The sequence below is a fragment of the Podarcis pityusensis genome (assembly GCF_964106645.2).
Source record: "Podarcis pityusensis genome assembly, chromosome: 13".
NCBI classification, from domain to species: Eukaryota; Metazoa; Chordata; class Lepidosauria; order Squamata; family Lacertidae; genus Podarcis; species Podarcis pityusensis.
Window position 1 is genome coordinate 13,551,449 of NC_138038.1, and position 27,439 is coordinate 13,578,887.

Below are 27,439 nucleotides of genomic sequence, written 5' to 3' on the forward strand. Positions count from 1 at the left end.
GGGGGAGTCTGTGGCAGAGAGAAGTCTAGACTTGGAGCAGAAGCTGAAGCAATGGAGGGCAAGAGGCAGAGATAAGTCAGGCTGGTGAGAAAGCTGGGCTGTTGTTGTTGTTGTCGTCCCCCTTCGTGCTGGGACCACCTCCCCTCCTCCCTGGTCTCCCAGGACCAGAAGAGGTATGAAGAGGGAGAAGCAAGGACATGCAAGATGAAGGAGCCTCCGATTGCTTGGATCCAGGGGAGGAGACTTAGGCAACAGTGGGAAGGCAGAGGGACCTTCAGACTCCCCACAACTGCCTCACAGGGGCAAGATCTACCAGGACGAGTCACTGTGCCCACTAGGCCTGGCCTCCTGAGTCCACCTTGTTTCCTTGAATAAAGAGTTAACGTCACTGACGCCGTGTGATTTATTGCTGACCTGCTTTCTCACCAAAACAACCTACAACCAAACAGACAGTAATCCCCCATAGATACATTAAAACCAAGAGGAAAGAGGAATACATTAGAAACATCCCACCCACTTCTAAAAAGCCACAGATAGTTAAAGGCCAAAGGCCTGGTTATATTTCGCAGTGGGTTGTTGTTTAGTCGTTTAGTCGTGTCCGACTCTTCGTGACCCCCTGGACCAGAGCACGCCAGGCATTCCTGTCTTCCGCTGTCTCCCGCAGTTTGGTCAAACTCATGCTGGTAGCTTCAAGAACACTATCCAACCATCTCGTCCTCTGTCGTCCCCTTCTCCTTGTGCCCTCCATCTTTCCCAACATCAGGGTCTTTTCCAGGGAGTCTTCTCTTCTCGTGAGGTGGCCAAAGTATTGGAGCCTCAGCTTCTGGATCTGTCCTTCCAGTGAGCACTCAGGGCTGATTTCCTTCAGAATGGATAGGTTTGATCTTCTTGCAGTCCATGGGCCTCTCAAGAGTCTCCTCCAGCACCATAATTCAAAAGCATCAATTCTTTGGCGATCAGCCTTCTTTATGGTCCAGCTCTCACTTCCATACATCACTACTGGGAAAACCATAGCTTTAACTATACGGACATTTGTTGGCAAGGTGATGTTTCTGCTTTTTAAGATGCTGTCTAGGTTTGTCATTGCTTTTCTCCCAAGAAGCAGGCATCTTTTAATTTCATGACTGCTGGAAGACATTGACTTGCCTGTAATTAATCAACACCTGTCCTTTTCTCCATCTTTCTCTTTTCAGGTTCTTGGCGAAGATGCGGTGGGTACAGCTGTTTGTATGCCTGGTGCTCGGAGGGTCAGCTTATTCTCTGCAGTGCCCCGATGGCCATAGCTGTAAGGGATCCTCCGTTTGTTGCAAGCTCTCTGGAGAAGATGGATATTCCTGCTGTGACCAGCCTCAGGTGAGAACCAGATTTGCACCTTCCACAAGTAGGTGAAAAGCCAAGTCTTTGTCCCTCTCCCAACTTCGTAAAGGCAGAGTTGTTTTCCCCCTTCTATGAAATGCACCCTTTTTAAACAATGGTTTATTTAAAGTACTTCTGGACATCAAAAAGATTCCAGAATGGTGCACAAATGTTTGTATAATGCATAAATACAATTAAAACACAGGAAGGAAGCATAAAATAGCCGCAACAGGAAAAACAAATACTCCCAAAGCTTATATTTTTAATAGAAATAAAATCCTCACCCCACATATGAGCAGGAATGAGCTTGCTAAGCTCTACCCTCCTGTTTCACTATTTCCCTCTCCCTCTCCATGAGTTGAAGACAGGGTTCGAAATTAGCAGGGCGCCAGGCTCATTTTGCACCTAAAGATTCTTCATTTGCAAACACCTCAAAAAGTCTGGGTGCCCTTTTTTGCGCCTGGCTGGCACTCAAGGATTACTGAAATGTATCTGTTTTGAAGCCTTGAAGTAAATGTTAAGGATAGACAATATGTTGAGGAGTTTAACAGTAAAGAGTAGAGCGTTTTGAAAACTGAACTATGTTACCAACATTGTAAACACCAGATTAAACATGTATTAACAATTTCTGATAAAAAAGTGCTATTAACAATGTCTCTCTTATGTGAATTATTAGTTCAAGCTTATCAGAATAATAAAGAATAATCCTGGTCTGAGACCGTAATAAAGTTCATTCATGCCAATAAAAAGTGTTGCCGACAGCCCCCCTTCCCCAAGTAGACATTCTGTTTTGGCGCCTATAACCCAGCCCCCAGGAGCCGTTTGGCTCCTAGCTTTTCTGTATCAGTTTCTAACACTGGCTGGAGCTCAAAGTCCACAAGTAAAATGGCTCCCTGCCACTTACTTGGCAGTGGAACTGAGAGCTTGCTGTTCCGGCTCACCCCACCTGTCTGTGGCACATGCGCACCAATAGCACACCTGAATAGGATCAGAATAGAACAGTGTTCCACCAGTCCATACAACCCTGAACCTCTATGTACACCTGTGCATATATATATCCATAGTTAACTCCCTCCCCCTGGCCCCCATGAGGTAGTAATGACCACCACCAGCCTGGGTGGATTTACAAGAAGATTAGACAAATTCATGGAGGGTAGGGCTGTTGGCAGTGTTAGAAACTCAGATATAATCTAGGCACCAAATGGCTCCTTAAACCAAGGCCGCAGACGCCAAAACGGAATGTCCAGTTGCCACTTTGGGGCTCTAAAGTCTCATTTTTTCAAACAATGGACTGATTGATTTTCAGTTAAACATCTGCCTAGTTCAGATGACAACCTTGAGCTTAGGTTAAGAACTTTGAGAACTTAAAGAAGAAAAGTCACTTGATCCCAGGGGACAGTTCTCATGTATATTGGCCTCTTCCAACTAGACGTTCCGATTTGGTGACCGCAACTTTCGTTTAAGGAGCCATTTGGCGCCAAGCTCATATATCGGTTTCTAACATGGAGTAGAACCCTAGAATCATGGGATCGTAGAGTTGGAAGGGACCTCGATAGTTATCTGGTCCAGCCCCCTGCAATGCAGGAATCTTTTGCCCCACGTGGGGCTCAAACCCACAACCCTGAGATTAAGAGTCTCGCATCCTACTGACTGAGCTACGTGACACCTCCCCGCCCCCCAGCTCTGTATCAGCTGTTTCTTCCAGGGAGGTCTTGGGTCTGTGTGAGTATCTGCACGGGGCCAGTTCTGCTCCCCACTTTCCCACTTCTTCTTTCTGTTTTCAGTTCACAGCTGCCTCCCTGCGCATGTTCCCTCCGCAAGACAACTCTCTCCACCAGGTGGCGGAGCCCTCTGGTGTCACGTGCTTAGACGGCCGTGTGTGCCCGGCGGAATACTCCTGCCTGCGTACTCCGGACGATGACTTGGCCTGCTGCCCCTGGAAAGAGGTGAGACACAGAAGAGAACAGGGGAGGGTGCTCCTGCAAGGTGCAGGTCTTCCTCCAGGACTGTTTTGGGATAGCTGAAAGGGACAGTTTCAGCCTCCGTCTCCCACACCTTGTAGTCTCAGCCTGCCTCCTTCCCTTTTGTGCTCTGTGCTGAAATAAATCTCAGAACAGATGTTCTAACACGTAATAGATCTCTGTTTCCATTTGGACCCTGCTCCTAACTGGGTGATTAAAAAGGAGAAGAAACATGATTTTCGTATTGAGCATCTCAGGAAGGTCTCTGCCAGAGTTTGTGGGAAGGGTGCTTTTTAGTTGTGAAGGAAGCAGAAACCTCTGTGGAATATTTTCCTATCCCCAGCCACGACTGCAAGATTTTTCAGTCAATCTCTCCTTTGAGTAGGTGAGCCACCAACCTTCTGAATCAACCTTGTGATCTTCGCTTAACCTGAGCACTGTGGAGCACTGAGCACAGAAGGAGGGGATGGCAACTGACTGTCATCCTGGAAAGGGATGGAAGGAAAGCATCCCACTGAGTGACTTCAGCCAGCTACACGGCTGCCATGCCTTCCTGTCTAGTTCATGGGCAGACTTGAGTCCTCAACACCTTTGCCTAGAAAATACTCGTCCTGCTGTGGTCCAGGCAAAGGCAGGTTCCTTCTGAGCCTGCAATCACCACCCCCATCTCTTGTGCTGAATGTCTTTTCCCCTGACATTCGCTTCCTCTCCATACCTGTCAACCGTCCCTTATTTGGTGGGAAACTCCCTTATCCCAGCGCCATGTCCCGCTGCTGTCCCTTATTGATGATGTCCCTTAAATTTCCCGGGTTTCAAAGGAAGCAGCTCCTCTCCCTCCCTCCCTGCCGGCCAGGGAGGAGGGAGGCTCCAACTGTGTTGCTTGGCTGCCCGGCCCGCCCCCCTCTGGCCTCCTCTCACCAGCCTCGGCCCCCGGGAGCCCCTCCCTGCCGGGACTGGCAGGAGCCTTGGGCCCTTCTGCCGCCATCCTCCTTGCGGCCGCCGAACTGAGCGTCTCTGCCTGGGGTAGCATCTTTGTAGCTTGGACTTCGTTTTGTGCAAGAAGTGGTTGCTGCTTGTAGTTATTTAATTGCAGTGTTTCATCAGCTTGAGCAGCAACCTCTGGAAATGAAGGGCTAAAAACCAGCGCTGCTCTCCGAAATTATCTGGTCCCTTTTAACTTTGTATTTCAGCTGGTTGACTAAAATCCCTTATTTTGGCTGCTGATCCCTTATTTTCGAGGCTGCTGGTCCCTTATTTTCAAATCTGTAAGTTGACAGCTATGCTCCTCTCTTATAGGGCATCTCCTGTGCTGGCGGTCACTATTGCTGCCCCCTTGGCTCCCGCTGCAGTCCTGATGGGAAATCCTGCTCTAAGAGTGAAGGTACCTTGGGGCAGGGTGATGGAAAGGAGAGAGGGGTGGTCACAGCCGGAACAATGAACTGCAAAACCTGGCAAGAAGAATTATCTAACTATCCCAGTGGCTTCCTCTGAATGCTTTTCGAAAATCGGCTAGAGCTTACTTTTAACATGGATTTTCTGTTGCTTTTGGCTTCTAGCTCCAACCTTTCCTGCCAGAGTCGGTGCTGTTCAGTGTCCAGATGGGGAATCGGAATGCCCAAACGAGTCTACTTGTTGTATGATGCCCGATGGAGTCTGGGGGTGTTGCCCAATGCCCGAGGTATGGGGGCCCGGCAGATGGAATCGTAGAGTTGGGACCCCCAAAGGTCATCAGTTCCAACCCCCTGCAATGCAGGAATCTCAGCTCAACACACACCACGATTGCCTCGTTACATAATTCATGTTCAGAATACCACAACACACACGTAACTGGCTATAAAGTAACATAACATTATATATAATAAAACTGTAGTCGTCATGTCAAAAAATTGCAAAGCGCAGTTCCTGGTGGCAATAACATAATCATGTTACCGTTAAGCTTCTATATGTTTTTATTGTCATAAAGTCCAAGGATAGTCCAAAGATTGTCATGTCCAACGATTACAATGTACAGTTCCTGTTGGCAATGCCATTTCACCCTGATATCTTCCTTCTGCATCACTAGCCTATAAAAATCAGTGCCAAAGAAGCTTAATTCTTCAGTCTATAAATGATACAAGCATCTTTCATTTGCATAATTTGTCCTTTTGTGGGTGTTTATATATATATATATATATATATATATATATATATATATATATATATAAATATATGTATATATATATATATAAAAAAATATATACAATATATTACACACACACACACACACACACAATTCTTCACTTGCTAGCACTTTGTGTCATTTTTGTTGTAATCGCAAATCACACTGAAGGCCTAGCACCCCACTCAGCCACCTTTCTTGCTTCTGAGATTTTAACACGTTTCTTGTGTGCTTTCAACCATATATGTGCAGCCCAAAGGACTAGAAACTTGGTTTTAAAGTGAAGAGAGATCTGGATTCCCCACCCAGTGTTCTGTTCTGTGCTTTCCCTGCAGATGCTTCTGCAACTCACAAAACACTTAGTGCAAGCAAAAGCTGCAGAGAACAGTGTTCCCCTCCCCTAAAATCAAGGTATTGATTGATTTGATGTCTAGCCTTTGGGTGACTAACAATCTGAAAACCTGTTGTAAATTATTAAATATTTAGCTTGCCTTTTTCCTGACCGCTAAAAGCCAATCTGATGGAAAAGCAGAGGCTTCTGAAGGGCACCTGCAGTTGTCTTGAGACCTTGTGGGACCCACAGCACCATGACTGAGCACTTACTGCTATCAGTCAGAGTAGACAATAGTGGTCAAGATCAGAGGCGGATGACTTCAGGCTCCCACGATCTGCTTTGCTGTTGATTAGAACCCAAAGATCTGCCAGCCAGAACCAGACACAAAAGGCCAGCACTTAACAATTAAATAATTCTGAGCCCATGAATGTGAGTAGCTGAACCAAACTGAGTCCCAGTCCTTCCACACACACAAAATTCAGTGGTGGCTGGTGCATGTTTGGGACTGGTAGGGCAGGAGACAAGGAGCCCAACAGCAGGTGGCGCCAGAGCCAACGCCAAGAGAAGCCAACTCAGTCTCCTTCAGTCACCATCTTGCTCTCTGGCGGGTTCTGCAAGGCAGCATTGGGACTGAGGAGGAGAAAGCAGATAAACCAGAGCTGCCCTCTGGAAGAGTGAGGTTGGTGGGGCAGTGCCCCTTCTACCCTAATGGGGCACCCTCCACAGAATACAATCCTCGTCATCTGCCCCAACTTCCTGCACTTCAGCAGTTGTACTGGGAGTGTAGTTTGGTTGCTGCTGTTATTAAACAACTGAGAATAGGAAATCCTTGTTGATCTTTCAAGTTGCCCCAAGATCTGCCTTTGGATCCCTCACTGCCTTGGGTCTGACTTGGTTTTAAGTTCATGTATTGAACAGGAGGTTGTGGAGCAACTTCTGGGTCACACCTTGTACCGTTGATACCAAGAGTGTCTGTGCGGCTTGAATCACTGAAGATTCCCAGAGGGGAGAGTGGGTGTTACAGGGTAGCAAGACCCATTGGCTAGCTGGGGGGTGGAGAGGAGTCTGTGCAATGCAGCAAGAGAGCAGGTGCACTATAGAACGGCTCCAGGTCATGCAAAAAGAAAACAAAAAGAAACTTGAAAAGAACCAGGGGGCAAATTCGTGAGAGAATGCAAAAAGCAGAAATGGGTTCTCCAAAGTCCACATCTGTGAGAGTTTCATTATAGCTGAATGCATTATTATAGCAGGATGTGTTTCAGAACCGAAGCTCCTCCTTAAGTAATTATGCTGGGATGCAGCTTGACACCTCTTAAAAAACCTAACTAAATTTTTTTTTAAAAAAGACTTAAGAGAAAGCCATTACGAACTCAACATCTCAAAGACACAAGTGCTCTTGAACTTTCTGAAGCCATTGGCAAAAGAGTCTGTGTAATATAGCTGCTAACAAGCTTGAGGTGGTGCTTCTTGAAGGAAAAATAATGTGTTTGCTGATGTACTTGTGAGCAGGTAACTTAGAAATAGGGCCAGGTAATTGAGGTGTGCGTGTGTGAAGCAAGCAGCAAATCAAATCAGGCAGGGATGGGAAACCTGTGGCTGTTATCCGTGGTCATTGGACTACACCTCCCATCATCCATGCTAGACTAGAAACTTGTTTGGGTATAAAAGGCAATAATAAAAGCACAATCTTTGGGATACATGATCAGGGTGGCTTACAATTAAATATTGAAAGTACCGTGAACCCGTAAGCTAAGAAAAGCAAATATATAACAGCAACATGAAATTATATTGAACGTACCATGAACCCATAAGCTAAGAAAAGCAAATATATAACAGCAACATGAAATTATATTGAACGTACCATGAACCCATAAGCTAAGAAAAGCAAATATATAACAGCAACATGAAAATTAAAAAACAACAACAACCAGTTGAAATAATGGATTTTGGGCTTACTGTCACATTCCTCGTCTCTTTCTCTCCCAAGGCATTGTGCTGTGAAGACAAGATCCACTGCTGCCCACACAACACAACTTGCGACCTGCCACACGCGCGGTGCTTTGCAGCCTCCGGGGAGCACCCTCTTCAGAAGAAGTTCCCAGCAAGCAGGCGAGCGGTTCTGTTGGGTACGGAACGGGGCGTGAAGGATGGGGTGGACCTGGAGTTGCTGCCCATTCAGTGCAGTGGTTCTTCATTCCCCTTCTGACAAGGGAGCGCATCCTACCCCCTTAAATTCCTGTCTCTGAACCTCCTCTGCAGATTCACCTCGGAACAGTCTCTGCCCAGGTAATCAGTCCAGCTGCCCGGATACAGACACCTGCTGCATTCTCCCGACGGGCCAATATGGCTGCTGCCACCTACCCAATGTAAGTATCAAATTCAGAAAGACAACTGGATGGGATTGTGTGGGTTCAGTGGAAGGGGCCAGTGTTGCTAGGCCTGCAGCTCTTGCTAAATTCAAATTGTGGCAGCTCTTCTTTTGACCAACATACAGTGGAACCTTGGTTCTTGAACTCAATCCGTTCCGGAAGTATGTTCTACTCCTGAAACCGTTCGAAAACCAAGGCGTTGCGGAGTTGATTTGTTCGTCAACTAAGCCGTTCGAGAACCAAAGTTCCACTGTACATTGGATTTTGGCCGTGGGGCTGAAGCAAGAAATCACCTCCCTCTTTCACTTGCCCACTTCCCTGAGGCTTGTACTCCACTCTAGCGCTGGGCGATGCCTGGTTTTTGACATCACAATTTATCACAAGCTGAACTTTGCGATATACCACTATACAGTGGACACTCGGGTTGCGAATGTGGTCTGTGTGGGATGCACGTTCACAAACCGCATCTGCACATGCGCAGATTGCGATTCAGCACTTCTGCGCATGCATGACTGCCAAAACCCGGAAGTAACCCATTCCAGTACTTCTAGGTTTCAGCGGTCCGCAACCTGAAAAAACACAACCTGAAGCGGCTGTAACCCGAGGTATGACTGTATCACAATGTCTGAAATAAGGACAGAGCATTGTAGAGGCATTGGCTGGCTTCACGGTTTCCCCCACATTGTGACTTTTGCACAGAGCGCACACACACACACACACACACACACATCGTGATTCGCGATACATTTCCAGGTCAAAAATTATGAAACCAGTATCATGATATGGACTTCAAACTGATTTTGGACAATATATTGCCCAGTCTTACTCCATTCCCAGCAACACAGATCCACCAACGCAGCTTCTTCTGAGGACTTTGACACGCGCCCCCCTACTTGATTCATTTTGGGGGAGCTTTGGGGTGTCTGTTTTCTCTTTTCTATGAAGCCTTGCTACAAATTAGCTCTTGTCCGCTGGGCTTGCTGCCTGTACCAGCAAGATATGGAAAAGATGCAGCCCTCAAACCAGAAGAATGGGTTGCAGTGTTTGGCATGAACTGGTGCCCTCCAGCCCACCCTACGTCCCAAGCTTAGGCAGATGCAGGCAGTGCTGTTTTTGATCCAATGCCCACAACCTTTCCTTGACTCCTGCCAGGCTGTCTGCTGCAGGGACCACCTTCACTGCTGCCCACAGGGCACCACGTGCGACCTGGAGCACTCGCGATGCACAATGACCCTGCAGAGGTCATGGCCCATCTTGCACCTCGCTGCGGACCTCCGCCAAACAGGTGAGGCAGGACTCGGTGTGTGGGGGGGGATGTTCTGCAAAGCAACAAGGGAGGTGTGCCGAGAGAGAGATGAAAATCGGTGCCTGGGCACGTTACGTCGAACGAGGATAGCTAGCGTCGTGGTGTCAGAAGTGGTTGGGAGGTGTAGGTCAGCTGCTTCAGGAAGGCTCTAGGTTGGCTGCCCAGGATGTAGACTTTGGGAGAGGGGCTGCTGCTTATTGGAGGAGCATCTGCCTTGCAAGCAGAAGGTACCAGGTTCATTTTCTGGCATCTCCTGCAAGAAGGGCCTTTACACTCGCCAGAAGCTCAGCCCTTCCCTCGCCGGTCCTGGAAGGAGCCTTTAAAAGAAGTCCCATACACTGAGACTTTGTGCCTCTTCATTGGGGGAGATAGGAAGCCCAGAGCACTTGTTCTTTAGATGCCCCTTTTATGAAGAGGCACACAGTTAAGACCATTGATCCCCTACTGGTGAGGCTCGCTGACCTCTCAGAAAAGCAAAAATTCGACCTATTCCTGTTAGGCAAAGATCAGAAGACGACCCGGATGGTCGCCACATTCTGTGTACAGATCTGTAGGCACAGACCATCTCCCAACACAAACTAGTTCGTTAAGAAAATCCCCAAACTCGTTTCTATGGGTGACTCTGGGTCAGCTTGCTGCGGTGGTTTATTGTTGTACCTTGTTTTTAAATTTATTGTTGTACATTGTTTCAATTGTTTGTTTTCCTTCTGTGACTGTACCCCCGTGTGTGTTTTATAAGCTGGTCTCCGACCGTAATAAATTATTTATCTGTCTGTCTATCTGGCATCCCCAGGTTAGGGCTGGGAAAGATCTGTGCCTGAAACAGTGGCGAGACACTCCCAGTCGGTGTAGACAGTCCTTAGCTAGATGGGCCAATGCTCTAGCGTGGTATAATGCAGCTTCCTCTGCTCCTAAGGGAGTGAGACCAAAACTTGATACTCCTCACCCCTCATGCTGCCTTCCCCATACCAGCTAAGCAACACACCAGGCTTTGGGAAGGAGGTGCAAGGCTCTGGCAGAGTCCTAGAGCCCTCCCACCTCCTTCCTAAAGCTAGGAAAGCACTACTAGGCTTTGGAAAGGAGGCAGGACGCTACTAGGACTCTGCCAGAACACCACACCTCCTTCCCAAAGCCCAGCACCTCACTTACCCAGCCTTGGCAAGACAGTAAGACAGTGGGAAGGGGTTCAGGGAGGAGTCAGATGTTGCCAAGGGCCGCCCAAAACAGCCTTGAGGTAGGGCGTTCTTGGTTCCCATTCCGATGTCCCTTCCTCCCCTTCCTGTAGTCGGTGTTGTCCAGTGCGACGATGAGCACACCTGCCCAGATGGGAACACCTGCTGCCTGCGAAGCCCAGGCGAATGGGGGTGCTGTCCATTGGAGGAGGTAAGAGGAGTGATGGATGAGGGGACAGGGTGCAGGTGGTCCCAGGCTCAGTCTCTGGCAGCTACGGGGTCCCTTCTGAAATCCCACCAGGCAGTCCTGAACTTGGTGGACCAAGACATCTTCCTTTCTTCCTTCTGTGGGGCAAGGGTTTTGACTCATTCAAGTCAGGAAGTGGCCATAGTGGGGGGACAGGACGAATCCTATAGTTTAAGGTTACCAGTTTTCCCCCCAACGAATCCGGGGACGCTTTTCAACTTCCTGCTAAATAGATGGATTTTGTCAGGGGACTGATATGTAAATCCAGGGGCTGTCCCCAAGAAACGGGGACGTCTGGTAACCTTACTATAGTTTTGCCTGTGGAAGGGTACCAGGCCTTGTCCCGATACCTGCTGTTATAACCGTGGTTTCCAAAGGGGGCATTACTGCCCCCTGGTGTTAGGGGGCACTAAGAGGCAAGGGGGTGGCAGGGAGCGCTGGAGGTGTAAATGACTATCAGACTTGGATGAACCTGATACCCAGTGACACCAGCTTCTCCATTTTTGTTGAACTAATTGAATGAAGTAGTTTTCATTGGATTTTGAACAAATGTGTAGCAGGTGGTTACTGCTTTCAATTTTACTGTGTTGCTTACTATGTTCCTTAGTGAGTAACCGCTATTCTGAATGTTTTTATATGGCAGGGGTAACTGGGAATAATCATCATTATCATTATTTATTATTAATTTATACCCCACCCATCTGGCTGGGTTTCCCAGCCACTCTGGGCAGCTTACAGCACATAAAAAATTGTGCAACATTAGACATTTTTAAAATTTCCCTATACAGGGCTGCCTTCAGATGTCTTCTAAAAGTCTGGTAGTTGTTTATCTCCTTGACATCTGATGGGAGGGTGTTCCACAGGACAGGTGCCACTACCAAGAAGGCCCTCTGCCTGGATCCCTGTAACCTCACTTCTTGCAGTGAGGGAACCACCAGAAGGCCCTCGGAGCTAGATCTTAGTGTGTGGATTGAAAAATGGGGGTGCAAACGCTCCTTCAGGTATATTAGGCTGAAGCTGTTTAGGGCTTTAAAGGTCAGTGCCAATGCTTTGAACTGTGCTCAGAAACATACTGGGAACCACTGAAGATCCTTTAGGACTAGTTACAGTGGTACGTTGGGTTAAGAACTTAATTCGTTCTGGAGGTCTGTTCTTAACCTGAAGCAGCACTTTAGCTAATGGGGCCTTACACTCCCGCTGCGCCGCTGGAGCACAATTTTTGTTCTCATCCTGAATCAAAGTTCTTAACCCGAGGTACTATTTCTAGGTTAGCGGAGTCTGTAACCTGAAGCGTATGTAACCCAAGGTACCACTGTATATGGTCCCAGCAACTGTTCCCAGTCACCAGCTTGGCAGCTGCATTCTGAGTCTCCGTGAGACCCATGGGATGGTGGCCTGAAAATGTTCAGGAACCTCTATGTTGAAAAGGATCTCTGCTAGCTGGGCTGGTGGGGTCTTCCTTCCATGGCTAGGTGGCAGCCTCCTTGTACCCTCTGTGTCGACTGCTCCACGAATGAACCTGAGAGCCTTCCGTGTCCTTTTCCAGGCTGTCTGCTGCTCAGACCACATCCACTGCTGCCCCAAGGGCCACACGTGCAACGTGGCCGCGGGGACCTGCGACAAAGGCGGCAGAAGCATCCCGTGGTTGGCGAAAGCAGAGCCACGCTCCCTGCCTGTGAGCTCTGCGGGCACGGCAGTGCCGTGCGATGCCCACACGGAATGCCCAGAAGGGCACACCTGCTGCCATCTGTCATCGGGCGCGTGGGGCTGCTGCCCCTTGCCAAAGGTAAGAGGAGGGTGGGGCAGGTCCCATCTCTTCCTCCCTGCCCCGAAAATTGGGTATTCTGCCTGGGCCAGCCAAATCAACACTTGCTGCCAAATCCCGCACTGGCCTGTGCGCTCAAAGTGTCTTGGCTGTGGAACGGAAAGGGGGGGAAGTGGGTTCAAGCCTGGCTGCGCTGGGAGTGTGCTCACGGCCAGAGTTTTGCTGTCTGTAAAATGGGAACAAGCGGAGCCCATTTGTGGGGTGAACAGCAGATTGCATAATGCCGTTACCCAGCAAGGAGGTGCATCTTGACAACTAGAAACCAGTGGCTTTTGCTCAGTGAAATTCAGTCTCCTCCTCGCCAATCGCATGCACACGAAAGCTCATACCAATAACAAACTTAGTTGGTCTCTAAGGTGCTACTGGAAGGAATTTTTTTAATTTTGTTTTGACTACGGCAGACCAACACGGCTACCTACCTGTAACCTGCCCTATGGCTTGTGTTGCAGTCAGTGATATTTCTAGGCCCCTTCCTTTTCTTGGGCTCCTTTCCCTCTCTGCTTTCCCAAGCCTTTTCAGTGTCGAAGCCCAAAGCACCTGGAGAAAGAGGGATATGTGGGCAAGTAAAATATGGGCTGGCAAGTTTTCAGCCCGGCTCTCTCCCCTGCGTTTCCCATTTAAATTGGTTCTCCCACTTTTTGCAGGATGGCAGCAGCTCCCTAACCTGATGCAATCCCATCTAATTTGGTTCTGGCTTTGCATTTGGCAGCTGGGGGTGCCCAGTGATTTGCCAGATTAGTAATAATTTCATTACTTTATCCCGATGGATCGGGCAGGGACTCTTCTGCCCTTACATGCCATCTAGCACTTCCCCTGCACAACTGCTCTGTCCCTGAGGCTTCCAACACATTTGGAAGAAAAATGTGAGGTTTCATTAGCAATGAAGGAGAAACTCATCTGGTCAGGGCCCCCCCCCTCCAGCATATACAGTGGTACCTCGGGTTAAGTACTTCGTTCCGGAGATCCGTTCTTAACCTGAAACTGTTCTTAACCTGAAGCACCACTTTAGCTAATGGGGCCTCCCGCTGCCACTGCGCCGCCGGAGCAAGATTTCTGCCTACAGGCCCCTGAGGAAGGACGAGTCCTCATCCTTCCTTCCCTTTCCTCTGCAGGCCGTCTGCTGCTCTGACCAAAAGCATTGCTGCCCTGGGGGCTACACCTGTGATGTGGAACACGGCTCTTGCGTCCAAAGCGGACAGCCTTCCCGGCAGGTCTCGATGGCTCTCATTCAGCCGAGGGAGGTGAATGACATCAGGTGTGACGACGAGGCGAGCTGCCCAGACGGGCACACCTGCTGCCGGATGCCCTCGGGCGAGTGGGGGTGCTGCCCTTTCCCAGAGGTAAGCTGGGGTGGCGGAACAACTTGCTATCAAGTGTGAAGCTAAAGTGATGGTGCTGTTCTGTGCAGTTCAAGAAAAACCTAACTTGAACTCTCTTTTTAAACAAAGGGGAATCCTTCCCCTGCTGTAATATGCCTTTGTGGCAGGCAATGGTTCTCAAAAGAGGAACCTCTTTGGTGGCTCACCTTATCCCCATTGGCCAATCCCTGTGTTTTCTTAAGATGCTTCCAGCTGGGAAAACAATTCCTGGGGTTCAGCCCCTGTAGTCATCGTCTCCTAAAGAGCTGGTGCAGCATAAGGGACTGAGCTCTGACCCCAGGAAGTCCCAGATTCAAATCCTGCTCCTCTTTCTCGGCCTCTTGTGAATTCACAACGATGCCTGAGGCCAGTGGTTCTCAGAATTTTTTTGCCGTTTTGTCTCTGATCTTTGATGTTAAATCTTGCCAGCTCCTATTCTTGTATCTCTCTCCTGCCTCCCCTGCAGGCTGTCTGTTGCCCAGACCGTGTCCACTGCTGCCCCAAAGACTACACTTGCGATCCAGGTCAGAAAACCTGCCAGTCGCCGCAGCACTCTCTGCCTTGGGTCCCCAAGCATCCTGCCGGTGTGACTCAGAACCGTGGCATCCGGTGCAACAACACAACCAGCTGCGAGGAAGGGCAGACCTGCTGCAGGGATGTCTCGGGCGGGTGGAGCTGCTGCCAGCTACCCAACGTGAGTGCAGCCGGGGCTTTGCACAAACTTAACGTGGGTTAAACCACAGAGCCTAGGACTTGCCGATCAGAAGGTCGGCGGTTCAAATCCCCGCGACGGGGTGAGCTCCCGTTGCTCGGTCCCTGCTCCTGCCAACCTAGCAGTTCGAAAGCACTTCAAAGTGCAAGTAGATAAGTAGGTACCGCTCCGGCGGGAAGGTAAACGGTGTTTCTGTGCGCAGCTCTGGTTCGCCAGAAGCAGCTTAATCATGCTGGCCACATGACCCGGAAGCTGTATGCCGGCTCCCTCGGCCAATAAAGCGAGATGAGGACCGCAACCCCAGAGTTGGTCACGACTGGACCTAATGGTCAGGGGTCCCTTTACCTTTACCTTCTGCCCAGGTGCCAGCACAGAACACAGAAGCGAAAGCATGCCAGGGCACTGGGCGACTGACTGACATGTGGGAGGCAGCCTTGCACTGTGTGATGCTGGAATAGACTCTGATCTATTAGGAAATGGGGCAAGCGGCTTGGACAGAGGCAGTGAGCAGGGCAAAGCACAGAAAAAGATAGAGCAGGCGTGGGAGGCAGCCTGGAGGGTGCAGGGTGCTGGTCAGAGAAGAAGCAGCTTGGTTTCTTCAGGGTGTTGGGTGCTATTCCGGCACCCTTTGTGAACTCTGAGGCATGCGTTAACTAACCTAAATGCTGTTCTGGGAAAAGATAGTTCTGGCAGTAAATACATAAGTGTTTCACTAGCCAAGGGAGATGGCCCCAGCCCCCTTGACTCCTGCTCGCCACCCCAGTAACCTGAGAACACGCCCAAGGTTTTCCAAGCCAGTAAGAGCCAGTGTGGTGTAGTGGTTAAGAGCGGTAGTCTCGTAATCTGGGGAACCGGGTTCGCGTCTCCGCTCCTCCACATGCAGCTGCTGGGTGACCTTGGGCTAGTCACACTTCTTTGAAGTCTCTCGGCCCCACAGAGTGTTTGTTGTGGGGGAGGAAGGGAAAGGAGAATGTTAGCCGCTTTGAGACTCCTTTGGGTAGTGATAAAGCGGAATATTAAATCCAAACTCTTCTTCTTCTTCTTGTTCTTCAACACTGTCTTCACAGCTTTAAGGTCTAAAAACTTGAGTTCGTGTAAAACGAAAGAGGAGATTTCTCAGGGTGCAAGTAATTCTTAAAAAGAGGTGCAAATTTCAGCTTGTCAGCCATTCCATTTTTTCCACCCCCTTGTTTTTGTTCATTGCACTGCCTTTGGCCATGTCTTCTCCGCTGGGGAGACGTTGGTTAATAACAGAAACTTGTATCCTTTTTAGCAGCTGAAAGCAAACCCCCTTTCACGTATGGGGAACGCTTTGGCTAGGTCATCGAGTGTTGCGGCATCAGGACAGACCCTGAGGACCAAAGCTTTTCTCTCTCTGCTTCTGCAGGCTGTTTGCTGCGAGGATCGCAAACACTGCTGCCCTTCGGGCTACACCTGCAACGTGGCAGCTCGGACATGCGAGAAGCAGTTCTGGCCCAGGCTCCTGCCTGCAGGCGGTCTGCTGAGTTCCTCGCGCGCCCCCACGTCCGGCCGGGATGTGTCGTGCGGTGATCAGCACTACTGTCACGACCACCAGACCTGCTGCAAGTCCAGCTCAGGTGGATGGGCCTGTTGCCCTTACGACAAGGTCAGTGGCTGTGCTGGGGGGGGGTTGGTTGCAGGTTCGAACTGGTTAGCGGGGAGGACTTGTGTGTTTGGCGGGGTGCCAACTGGATAAGATTTTGAGCAGAGGTCATAGGAGGGTGGCTATCTTAGTTTGAAAGATCCTGAGAAGCAGGATCGATGGCTTAAAGGGAGTGAAACACGGAGGTAGAAAGCAGGTGGGGATTGTGGCCATTGCTGGACTACAACTCTCAAGTGTCCTTGACTGATGGCCAGCCAGGTTGGGAATGCCTTGTGTATATATCCCTGGGATTTCTTGTATCTCATCATCAGCCATGTGAGTTTTCTGGGAAATTCTGAACAAAAGAAAAATTCCTGTGCAAATTTATTTTTATTTTGCTTGTGTTTACTAAACAAAGCTACAAAAAACCCAAACCGGCCACCTTTGAAACAGCCAATATCACATTTCCAATTGGCATCCAATCACTGTTACCAGTGAAGTTAGATAAATCACTGGAAAAATTTCCACTCTGCAGCACTGGTAATGACGTTCATGCTTTTTTATGGATGATGCGATTTGAGTCTTGCCTTGCTTGTTGTTGTTGTGTGGCATTTCTCCCTCCGATCCTCATGAAGCTCCTCCTGTTCCGAGGGGAAGGGGGTATTTGTCAACTATAATAATCTCAACGAAAGTATAAATATTAAATAAATTAAAAAAGGGAAGAGAATAGGTCGTACCTTGGAAGTCGAAGGGGATCAATTCCAGAAGTCCATTCGACTTCCAAAATGTTAGGAAATCAAAGCACAGCTTCTGATTGGCTGCTGGAAGCGCCTGCAGCCAATTGGAAGCCTCGTTGGTTGTTAAGCTTCCAAAAATAGTTTGCAAACCAGTACAGTCACTTCCAGGTTTGCAACATTCAGGAGACAAAACGAGAATTAAGCTGTTCGAAAACCAAGGTACGACTGTACATTAAAAAACCCTTTAGAGAAGTACCGTATTTTTTGCTCTATAGGGCGCACTTTTTCCCCTCCAAAAATTAAGGGGAAATGTGTGCGTCCTATGGGGCGAATGCAGGCTCCTTGGCTTCAGCGATAGCCGTCTGAAGCCTTCGGAGCGCAGCACGAATTCCCGCTGCGTTCAGGAGGCTTCAGGTTCCTTTCACTGAAGCCAGGAGAGTCTGGTCTTTGAGGCTGGCGGTGGGGGAAAGCAGTGCTTCCCCCCACTGCCAGCCCCACAAGCTCGGGGGGGGGGCAGCGGGAAGGCGGCGCGCCACCTTTGCACTGTTCCCTGACCTGGTCTTTGAGGCTTTTCCCCGAGAAGGGAGAAGGGACTGACTGGCCGTGTTAGTCCCTTCTCCCTCCTAGTCAAAAAGCCCGCAGGAGCCGTGCGTGGGTCCTGTGGGCTTTTGCGGGAGGTGGGGGAATTCCCCCACCTCCCGCAAAAGCAGGGAGAAGGTCTGGGAGAAGCGCACAGGCTGTGTGCAGCCTGTCCGCTGCTCCCAGAGCTGGGGGGGAGGGGAGAATAATATTTTCCCCCTTGATTTCCCCCTCTGAAAACTAGATGCGCCCTATGGAGCGAAAAATACGGTAGTTCAAAACAGCAATAAAATATATACTATAGTTTTTTGTAGTCTTAAGTATATGTTAATCCATGTGTTACTATGGTTTTGACACATACATTCCAAATATCATTAAATTCTCAATGCGTAATCTTTGTCTGAGGCTATCTGTACATGGGCTGCAAGAGTTATTACTTGTCTCTACTGCTATCCTGTCACAGGGGGTCCAAGTGGAGGCTGGCCCATGAAGGTAAATGGGACTGCCCCACCAACCCCTGTCTTGAGTCCTTTATCCCTCCTCCTTTCTTACTTGCAGCTAATCCAGGGGTGGCTCTGTACCTGCTTCCTCCATGGACTATTCCTCTTGTTGGTGCTGGGTTGTCGCTCCTCTTTCCACCAATCTTGATGGGTTTTTCAAACTCACCAGCCTCCTCGAGGGTCCAAGTAAGGCCTCTTGAGACAGAGCAGAAACATGAATAAACATCCTAGTACCGTCTTTTCAGTGTCTTGCAATCTTTTAAACAGGAAGTTGTCTAGCTTTTCTAAGTCTTGAGTACTCCTTTCCAACAGGAAGTATCACCCCATCATTTTTGCCTCTCTCTTTGTCTCCCCCTGCAGGGCTCCTGCTGCTCTGACAAACGCCACTGCTGTCCGTCTGGCTTCCGTTGTTCCTGGAGGGGCACTGAATGCATTAAACAGAAGCCACTCCGCTGGGACACGGGTGCCTTCACCCATCGCTCCACCCAAGCACATACGTTGCTCTGAAGTGCCTTTTCCTGTCTTGGCTCTCCCAATACTTGGGCGCTGGAGCGAGCTCTGCTTTTTTTCAGGGAGGGACATTTGTAAGCGTGTGCAGGAGAGATGGCGACTTCTGCCAGTTTGCTGTTCTGATCATGAAGGGGATTCCTGCTGCCTTACGCCTGCCCCCTACATGGGTGAAACTCTCTTCTTTAGAGGCATTGCCAGAGAGAGTAAATCCCCTCTCTCTCCCATCCTCCAATGCCCACCAGGGACCCCTGGCTTCACTGTCATGCCCCAGTCATAGCTGCAGCCTGGAAGGGTTGCCATCTTTGGCTTCTTGTCCTGGGCCAAGATTTATGCAAGCTTGGGGGTCTTGCTTTGTCCCTGCAGTCCTCTTTACCAAAATTGTTTTTGATTACTTTTGTGCTGTTTCTTTAAAAAAAAGAAGAATAAATCTTGACACTGGATTGGCAGTTGTTTGCTGCTATGCTTACCAACGATGGGTGTCTACTGTCTCATTTTGGGTTTCTTTGCAGCCATTTTGTGTGTTGCCCCTTCTCTCCTTCTGTATCCTGTATAGAAATGAAATAAATAATAATAAACACAGCCAGGATTTGACCCTGAGATCTAGCTTTGGTGCAAAGTGCTGTCGATAACGGGAGGCCTGCGTCGTCTGCCGAAACAATGGCTTTAAAAGCCGGGAATCGGCCCCAGTGGATGTCTCTTCTGCTAAATAACGGCAGCGACTATTCAAGTTAGGACTAGTTGCTAGGCCAGGTTCTCAAAAGTGGTTAAAAACCACTGCACTGCGTTCTGTATAGCTGGGATGAGTGGCCTTTTACTGGCCGACTGTTGGAAGAGTTTTGTGATGCACAAAATCCCACACATTATTCCTTCACTGCAGGGGGCTGGACTAGAAGACTCTCAGGGTCCCCTCTAACTCTATGATTGTAAAAGCATTCCTTCCTCTTTGCAGCGATTGTATATTTTACTCTAGGAGACTTAGTTTGGTCAGAATCTAGTCTACCCTGTCAGAGTTAACACTAAAGACATTACTTCTGGTGTTGAGCCACGGTGGCCACTAGAGGGCCATAACTTTTTGTCTCTGGCTTTTTAGATTTGTTTACCCATGTACTGGAAGGGACGTGGGTGGCGCTGTGGGTTAAACCACAGAGCCTAGGGCTTGCCGATCAGAAGGTCGGCGATTCGAATCCCCGCGACGGGGTGAGCTCCCGTTGCTCGGTCCCTGCTCCTGCCAACCTAGCAGTTCAAAAGCACGTCAAAGTGCAAGCAGGAAGTCCGGCGGGAAGGTAAACGGCGTTTCCGTGCGCTGCTCTGGTTTGCCAGAAGCGGCTTAGTCATGCTGGCCACATGGGAGCTGTATGCCGGCTCCCTCGGCCAATAAAGCGAGATGAGCGCCGCAACCCCAGAGTCGGCCACGACTGGACCTAATAGTACATGGGTAAAGGTAAAGATAAAGGGACCCCTGACTATCTGAAACCAAAGAGGCGCATTGGCTGCATATATTGGCATTATTTTCAGCTCTCCCACCCCCAGTATTTGTTAATTTTAAGTCAGCGCACTGAGCAAGAAGAGTTCTGTGGAAGATGTGTGTTCATCAACCCTGTTTCCCATCATCTGCCTATAAGAAACCTCCTTTCTCCAGTGATTACTGAAAAACCCAAAAACCAATCCTTGCAATGTTCCAGTTTGAGCTTACAAATGTTGATTTTCAGCTGACAGAAACTCTGACCAACTTTGATATTGTTCAATCTTGGAAATGTAAAAATCCACCAACATTTGCAGAACAACCAAAGAAAAACTTGGGAAACGGTCTTGCAAATAAAGACAATGTATAACAGAAAAACACTATTTATCGAAGGATGGCCCATGGTTCTACATTTCTGGAATGACAAAGAGCAGACACCTCACAATATATATTTTCTCTACTTTCCCTTCTGTTTTCCTAATCCTTTTGTATCCATATTTTGTCCTCGTTTTATTACTGTGCGTTAATATTAAAATTCAATTAATTTTAAAGTTGGGGAGGTTTCCGTAGCTACGACGCCAGGGATTGAACCTGGAGCCTTCCATATTGCAAAGTGGGCTGTCTTAATCCTGTGCTCTAGCCATCTCTAAACCCATGAGGTGCGAGTTACCTACTGTATTTAGGAGGTTGGGAATGGTGCTGAAGGAATCTTGATTCGTGAAAAATAGAGCTACGAAAGTGAAGAGGGATGCTTCAGCAAGCACAATTCAAGAAGAGTGCCAAAGCAGGTGGGTTGTCAAGGTAACAGTGACCTGCCCACCTTTATGACATCTTTTGCGGCTGCTTTAAAAGTCACCAACCAGAGGTGTCCAGGGTGGGAACAAGGAGAGAGTAAATCTGATTATGGGAGAACGAGTTTGTACATGCAGGAGTGGAGGTTTTGTGTTTTGGTTTGCTCTGTTACTTATATTTTTTTTACCTATATTTTTTTTCTATTTAATATTTATCTTGTAGCTTTATACCTTCGTATTTCATGTTTTATTAGATAGCTAGGGGTAGGATTGAGAGTTGAGGCAGCTTAAGTCGGATATTTAGGTAGGTGAAATATAGGTATTTTTTTTAAGAGCAGCTCTTGCGAGAAGACAAGCTTCGTAATCTTAAAAAAGGTAAGGAGGATTTCTTCTGCTTCTACTTGTATCCTGGGGTTAAGAGCCCAGGATTCACCCCCTGGCCCTTGGCGGCTGCCAGGCCAGTCGCTCTGCTGAGTCCAGTACCTACTGACCAAGAGACCTGTAGGACTCACTCTCTATAGCAGGCGCCCCCAAACTCGGCCCTCCAGCTGTTTTGGGACTACAATCCCACCATCCCTGACCATTGGGTCCTGTTAGCTAGGGATGATGGGAGTTGTAGTCCCAAAACAGCTGGAGGGCTGAGTTTGGGGATGCCTGCTCTATAGCCTTTATGTTGGTATCTCTACACAAGACACATGGAGTGAGGGATGAACCACACCCTCCGAACTACACAGGTCAAGTCACTGCCCCAACTCTTCACCCAAAGCAAAAATGGGCTGGAAGCGTGCAATAATCCCACAAGTACCCCGTTAATTGGATTAACGACGCCAGGATGTCTGTGTTAGTAGTTCCTGATTGTTCCGACTGGCCATTATAAACTGGACATGATAATCACAATGCTGTACTTTTCTGACCTTGCTTTCACCATTCTGCCCAACCAGGTATCCATCCACCCATCCATATCTACAGACAGACAGACAGATACCTACCTACCTACCTATCTATATACCTATCTATAACTTATGATAACATTCCATGCAACCGAAGAAGTAAATTTATGGATGGCATAATTAAATTGGCTAGTCTTTAAGGCACTCTTTCCACTACACCCACCCAATCCAAAAAGGCCCACTAACAAAATAAACACCCCTTCGAAGTACCACTAAGTTTTTTGTTTCAATTTTTTATAAATTGTGTAACTTACCATTCTTCTGCAAGGTAATTTACTCCCATTGAGGATAAGCCCTCTACAGTTTTCAGATCCTTTAATTCTGAAAGAAGCACGAGACAAAAGAGAAAGGAAAAGTTAAAAAGGATGAAGGATGCTAATCAGCTTGGCCCATCATCCCTGTCCCATCAGCTATGTTGGCTGGAGCCAATGGGAACTGGGAGTACAATGGTATCTGAATGGGCACAGTTCTCCCACCCCTGTGCACAGCTTGCCTCCCAGACATTATGACCTGTTAGGTGAGATGGGGTCCAGGTAGCGATGTAGAAGATGGCCATGAAGGCCAGACCTAGGCCTCTTGAGGATGGGTGCAAAGACCCCAAAAAGCATTAGCCTGCAAGACTAGCATCACACCCAGTACTGACTGCCTCTCTCCACCAGCTTAGGCAGGAGCAGTGCACTAGCAGAATTCTAAACACCTCATTTTTAAGTGAATCATCCTAGAACTGTACAGTTGGAAGGGACCCCAAGGGTTATCTAGTCCAATCACTGCAATGCAGGTAAAGGATAAAGGGACCCCTGACCATTAGGTCCAGTCGCGGACGACTCTGGGGTTGCAGCGCTCATCTCACTTTATCGGCCGAGGGAGCCAGCGTACAGCTTCCGGGTCATGTGGCCAGCATGACTAAGCCGCTTCTGGTGAACCAGAGCAGCGCAATGAAACGCCGTTTACGTTCCCGCTGGAGTGGTACCTATTTATCTACTTGCACTTCATGCTTTCAAACTGCTGGGTTGGCAGGAGCAGGGACCGAGCAACGGGAGCTCACCGTCGTGAGGATTCAAACTGCCAACCTTCTGATCGGCAAGCCCTAGGCTCTGTGGTTTAACCCATAGCGCCACCCGCGTCCCCTGAAATGCAGGAATCTCAGCCAAAGCATCCATGACAGATGGACATCCAACCTCTGCTTTAAAATCTCCAAGGAAGGAGAGTCCACAACCTCTAGAGGGAGACCGATCCTTTTTCGAACAGAAAGTGTTTTCCCTGATGTTTAGTCAGAATCTCCTTTCCTGTAACGTGAAGCCATTGGTTCAAGTCCTCCCCCTCCAGAGCTGGACAAAACAAGCTTGTTCCCTCTTCCACGGGACAGCCCGATATTTTTGAAGATGGCGACCATATGGCAATTACTGGCAGGATCCATAGGGTGCATTTCTCCCCTATCTTCTCACTAAAGGTCCTTTATTCTGCTCCTATTGCTGCAGAAAACGTCAGCCTGCAAGGAGAAATCCTCAAATTCTCCAGCAGCTGCTTGCTTTTGTGTGCCCTCCTGTGGTGAGCTAAAGGTACTACCATGGGAAAAAATCAGACACAAAACTGACAAGTAAAATAAATTCTGTAGTCACGTCTGTATTCCATCATAAGGCATCTAAAGAGGCAGTAATCAGGTGTCCCCGACGGGACTTCTCACCTCTTCGTAGGGCCTTTCTAAAACCCTTTCTAAAAAAAGAGTGAGGTAAACTTACCTGGAGATTTAGAGCAGTAAATTAAAATAGAATGACAGAAAGAAAACAATGGGTTGGTACCAAAGCAAGTTGATTTGTTATGTGGCCTTAGTGCACCGATAGGTTCAACACTATTTATTTTTAATTTCAAGCTGTAGTGAGTTGCCGTCTGGATGCAAATAGGAAACCTGCTTAAAACTGGTTCAGTCAGGAATTGTGGGTAGGAAGGTGGAAATATCTAAATTAATGGTTCTTATTAGCCTGAGTAACACAGAGTTAGAAACAAAAGAGGAATGTAAATGGGTAAAACTGATGGTAATTGCAGCCAGACAGGTTATAGCGAGTAATTGGAAAAATGCAGAAGAGCTAGGGGTGAACCAATGGAAGGAAAAATTGAAAAATATTATAATCTTAGAATATCTTAACTGTGAAGATACATAACATGAAAGGGTTTAAGGTCAGTGAGAAGGAGGAGGCTTGGTTTGAGAATAAATTGAATTATTTGGGCAGGTTTGAACAATTTGGGGCAATTAAAATGTTAAAAGTTAAATAAACCTTGTGGAGGGAGAAGTGTTAAGGTATATAGAACTGTACATATGATTGTTCTGAATATGTTATTATTGATTATGTAAACCCAATGTATCAGCCGCCTGGGGGTTTTCACTGTTTGTTTTTTTACCAACAACCAAAACACAACCAAACTGGTTCAGCGCCCCCCAAATCTAATAAAAATTATAGTGTGCGTTGTCCCTTTTCCCAATAGAGCATCTCAGACTAAGGACCAGAAACAGGAAGCCACCCTGAGCAGTGGCCCATCAGAAAAAAGGTAACCGAAGACAAAATCACACTGCGGTTAGAAGAGGGTTCTTCACTCCTCCTGGTAACCCTCCCCACCTATATAATATATACATTCTTATATTCCCTGCAGGCCAGGGTGCACACATACATCTTTCTAGATATGCAGTTGGCTAGCAGGTCCCTGGCAGCCACAGAATTCTTGGTTGCCTAGGAGGCCCAGGCAAGTCCTCAAATGCAAGGTTTTCCAGCTTACCTCTCGGTCGTGGCCATCTGTGTGTGCTTTTAGCCTGGGCTTTCCCGTTTTGTCTCTCCTGAAAAGCAAGCGCAGGTCACTTCGTTACATTCCTCCATCACTATCTTTTGAGGGGGGTGGGAGAGGAATCTGAACACTGGAAAAACAGCAGCAAAACTGACCAGCTGCAGTGTTTTGAAATACCGTATTTTTCGCTCTACAGGACGCAACCGACCATAGGACGCACCTTGTTTTAGAGGGGGAGAAGAGAGAAAAAAAATCTCCCCCTCTCTGCTCAGCGCCCCTTCAGCGAAGCGGCAGGAGAAATGGAACCCCTTCCATTTCTCCTCCCGCTTTGCTGAAGGGGCGCTGCGCAGCTCTCCCTCTCTGCTGAAGCCGGGGAGAGTCTTGCTCTCCCAGCTTCAGCAAAAAGAACCCGAAGCCTCCGGAGAGCAGCGGGAACTCACGCTGCGCTCCAAAGGCTTCAGGCGGCTATCCCTGAAGCCTGGAGAGCGAGAGGGGTCAGTGCGCGTCGACCCCTCTCGCTCTCCAGGCTTCAGCGAAAGCAACGCGTAGCCTCTGGAACGCGGAGGGAGCGCTCCCACTGCGTTTTGGAGGCTTCGCCTTGCTATTGCTGAAGCCAAGGAGCCTGCATTCCCTCCATAGGACGCACACACATTTCCCCTTAATTTTTGGAGGGGGAAAAGTGCGCCCTATAGAGCAAAAAATACGGTACATTGGGTGAATGACAGGTGCCCCACCACACCTGGCTAGTCCTTGCTGTGCTGGAAAGTTTCAGGATTCCACCCCTTCCTGCCACCCCGCTCTGCTCCCCAACGTAAGAAAGCACAGATGTCTTAAAGGCAGCAAGAACCCTTTGGAATCTCTCCTGCTACATTTAAGGGCCTTCTCAGTGATGGCTCCGACCTGGTGGAATGCTCTGTCCCATGAGACTAGGACCCTTCAGGATTTAACCTCCTTCCATTGGGCCTGTAAGACAGAGCTATTCCGCCTGGCCTTTAATTTGAATTCAGCCTGATCTTTTATTTCCCTTCTCTTCCTTCCCCCCTCCCCTTTTATGAAGATCACCCGCTCCGATACCCCACAGCTAATTCTCCCCTGGCTCCTCACTGGCCCAAGTAGGACCAATTCAGCCAGCTAGCCCTGAGGATTATCTAATAGATTTTTTATTTTTATTGTCATTCATGTTTTTATACTGTATTTTATGCTGCTTTTATAATTGTTTTAAAGTGTTTTAAATTTGTTGTTAGCCGCCCTGAGCCTGGTTTTTGAACCGGGAAGGGTGGGGTATAAAAATTTATTATTATTTATTATTATTATTAAAATGTTTCATCCCATCTTTACCCCGAGCAAACAAGCCCTGCTCCTGAATGGAGTTCCCCACACTGTCAATGTGTCCTTCTGATCTTCCAAAGGGTCCATCGTTCTTCCTTATTAACACAATGATCTTCAACTGTTTTCTCTATCCCCTTCAGCCCTTCATCTTTGGCCTAAGGATTGAGCTGCTTTGCAAAACGGTTCTGAAGATAAGGGGTGATGAGGGACACAGAGACCGGCCTTTCCGAAGCTGCTGTTAAGAGAAAGAAAATTTCCCACATACAATACGATGCTTGCAGCTTAGAAGATGAGACACAGATAGTCAGACAACTGAAGATGGCACAGAAAAGATCTGGATTACATGCTACAGAGATCTGTACAACCCTGTTATCGTGCTATGTTTTAATTTCAGAATCTGCCCCTTGCTATTTGAAAAAGTGTCCTGGAAACAGCTGAAAACGATGCACCTTTAAAACCACAAAAACTGTAACAAAGCAGTGAACCAATCTAATTCCCTTGTCCCATCCTTTTGTCAGGAACAGACCTACTTCACACAAACTTTAATTCCTTCTGAATGGCCACAAGAATACAGTGGTACCTTGGGTTACATATGCTTCAGGTTACAGACTCCGCTAACCCAGAAACACTACCTCGGGTTAAGAACTTTGCTTCAGGATGAGAACAGAAATCGCGCAGCAGCACCGGGAGGCCCCATTAGCTAAAGTGGTGCTTCAGGTTAAGAACAGTTTCAGGTTAAGAACGGACCTCCGGAACGAATTAAGTACGTAACCAGAGGTACCACTGTACATTGATTTTCAGTATACTTTAGACACATTAACAAACACACAATACATTTATTAGTGGATGACATCTTGCTGATTCTTTCCAACCTGGCAGAAGCAACCCTGTGTTGAAGACGATACTAGCAGAGTTTGAAAACATTGCAAATCTAGGAACTGATGACATTAAGTCTGAGATAAGGTGCCTCAATATCCCCCATGATCTGGCAAAGGCACCTTCAGAATATGTTTTACATTGAAAATAAATAGCTTTGAATATTCAGGTTTACAAGTTCCCTGAAGGAATTCTGGGTGTTGAGTCATGTTCCTGGAATTTAAATATTTGCTGGCTAGATGCAAGGACCATTGTAAGGATGGCGGTTCTCCCAATTTCTCTTGCCCGTTCCCAGTATTACCAGTAAGGAACCACTAAGTTATTCTCCTAAAATGGCAGAAAATGTTGGAAGTCTTCTGCAGCGAGGATAAGGGATCGGGAAGTGGCAAAGGTTCCTTATGCAGGATTTAACTTCCTAAGCCTCAGAAAGTGAGTGTTCCCAGTCAGCTGACGGAACAAAAAGGTTTCTGCTTACAGATTGAGAAGGGGATGGGAACAAACCCAGGGTTTTGGTCTCAAGAGTCTGAAT

At 48.1% G+C, this 27,439-nt stretch overlaps 1 protein-coding gene and 2 long non-coding RNA genes across 4 annotated transcripts in view; 2 read left to right on the forward strand and 1 right to left on the reverse strand.

Annotated features, from left to right (window-relative positions):
• Positions 1-19,198, forward strand: part of GRN (granulin precursor) — a 29,517-nt gene extending 10,319 nt beyond the window's left edge. Inside the window, 14 exon segments of the mRNA XM_080977188.1 lie at positions 1,194-1,353; positions 3,141-3,302; positions 4,614-4,698; positions 4,874-4,995; positions 7,797-7,935; positions 8,069-8,175; positions 9,331-9,463; positions 10,770-10,867; positions 12,450-12,791; positions 12,793-12,896; positions 13,792-14,068; positions 14,553-14,780; positions 16,186-16,425; positions 18,578-19,198. Coding sequence (XP_080833314.1) covers positions 1,207-1,353; positions 3,141-3,302; positions 4,614-4,698; positions 4,874-4,995; positions 7,797-7,935; positions 8,069-8,175; positions 9,331-9,463; positions 10,770-10,867; positions 12,450-12,791; positions 12,793-12,896; positions 13,792-14,068; positions 14,553-14,780; positions 16,186-16,425; positions 18,578-18,724 — 2,331 coding nt within the window. The 5' untranslated portion in view covers positions 1,194-1,206 and the 3' untranslated portion in view covers positions 18,725-19,198.
• Positions 16,773-22,425, reverse strand: LOC308460607. Of its 2 annotated transcripts, none has more exons than XR_013978598.1 (4): positions 22,185-22,425; positions 19,195-19,272; positions 18,299-18,412; positions 16,773-17,042 (listed from the first exon to the last, which is right to left on the reverse strand). It is a non-coding gene; the product is annotated as an uncharacterized lncRNA (long non-coding RNA). The 2 variants fall into 2 exon arrangements; XR_013978599.1 differs by lacking the exon at positions 22,185-22,425 and adding an exon at positions 20,864-20,988.
• Positions 21,010-27,074, forward strand: LOC308460614. Its single transcript, XR_013978634.1, has 3 exons — positions 21,010-21,355; positions 24,412-24,474; positions 26,175-27,074. It is a non-coding gene; the product is annotated as an uncharacterized lncRNA (long non-coding RNA).
• The last annotated feature ends 365 nt before the right edge of the window (positions 27,075-27,439 follow it).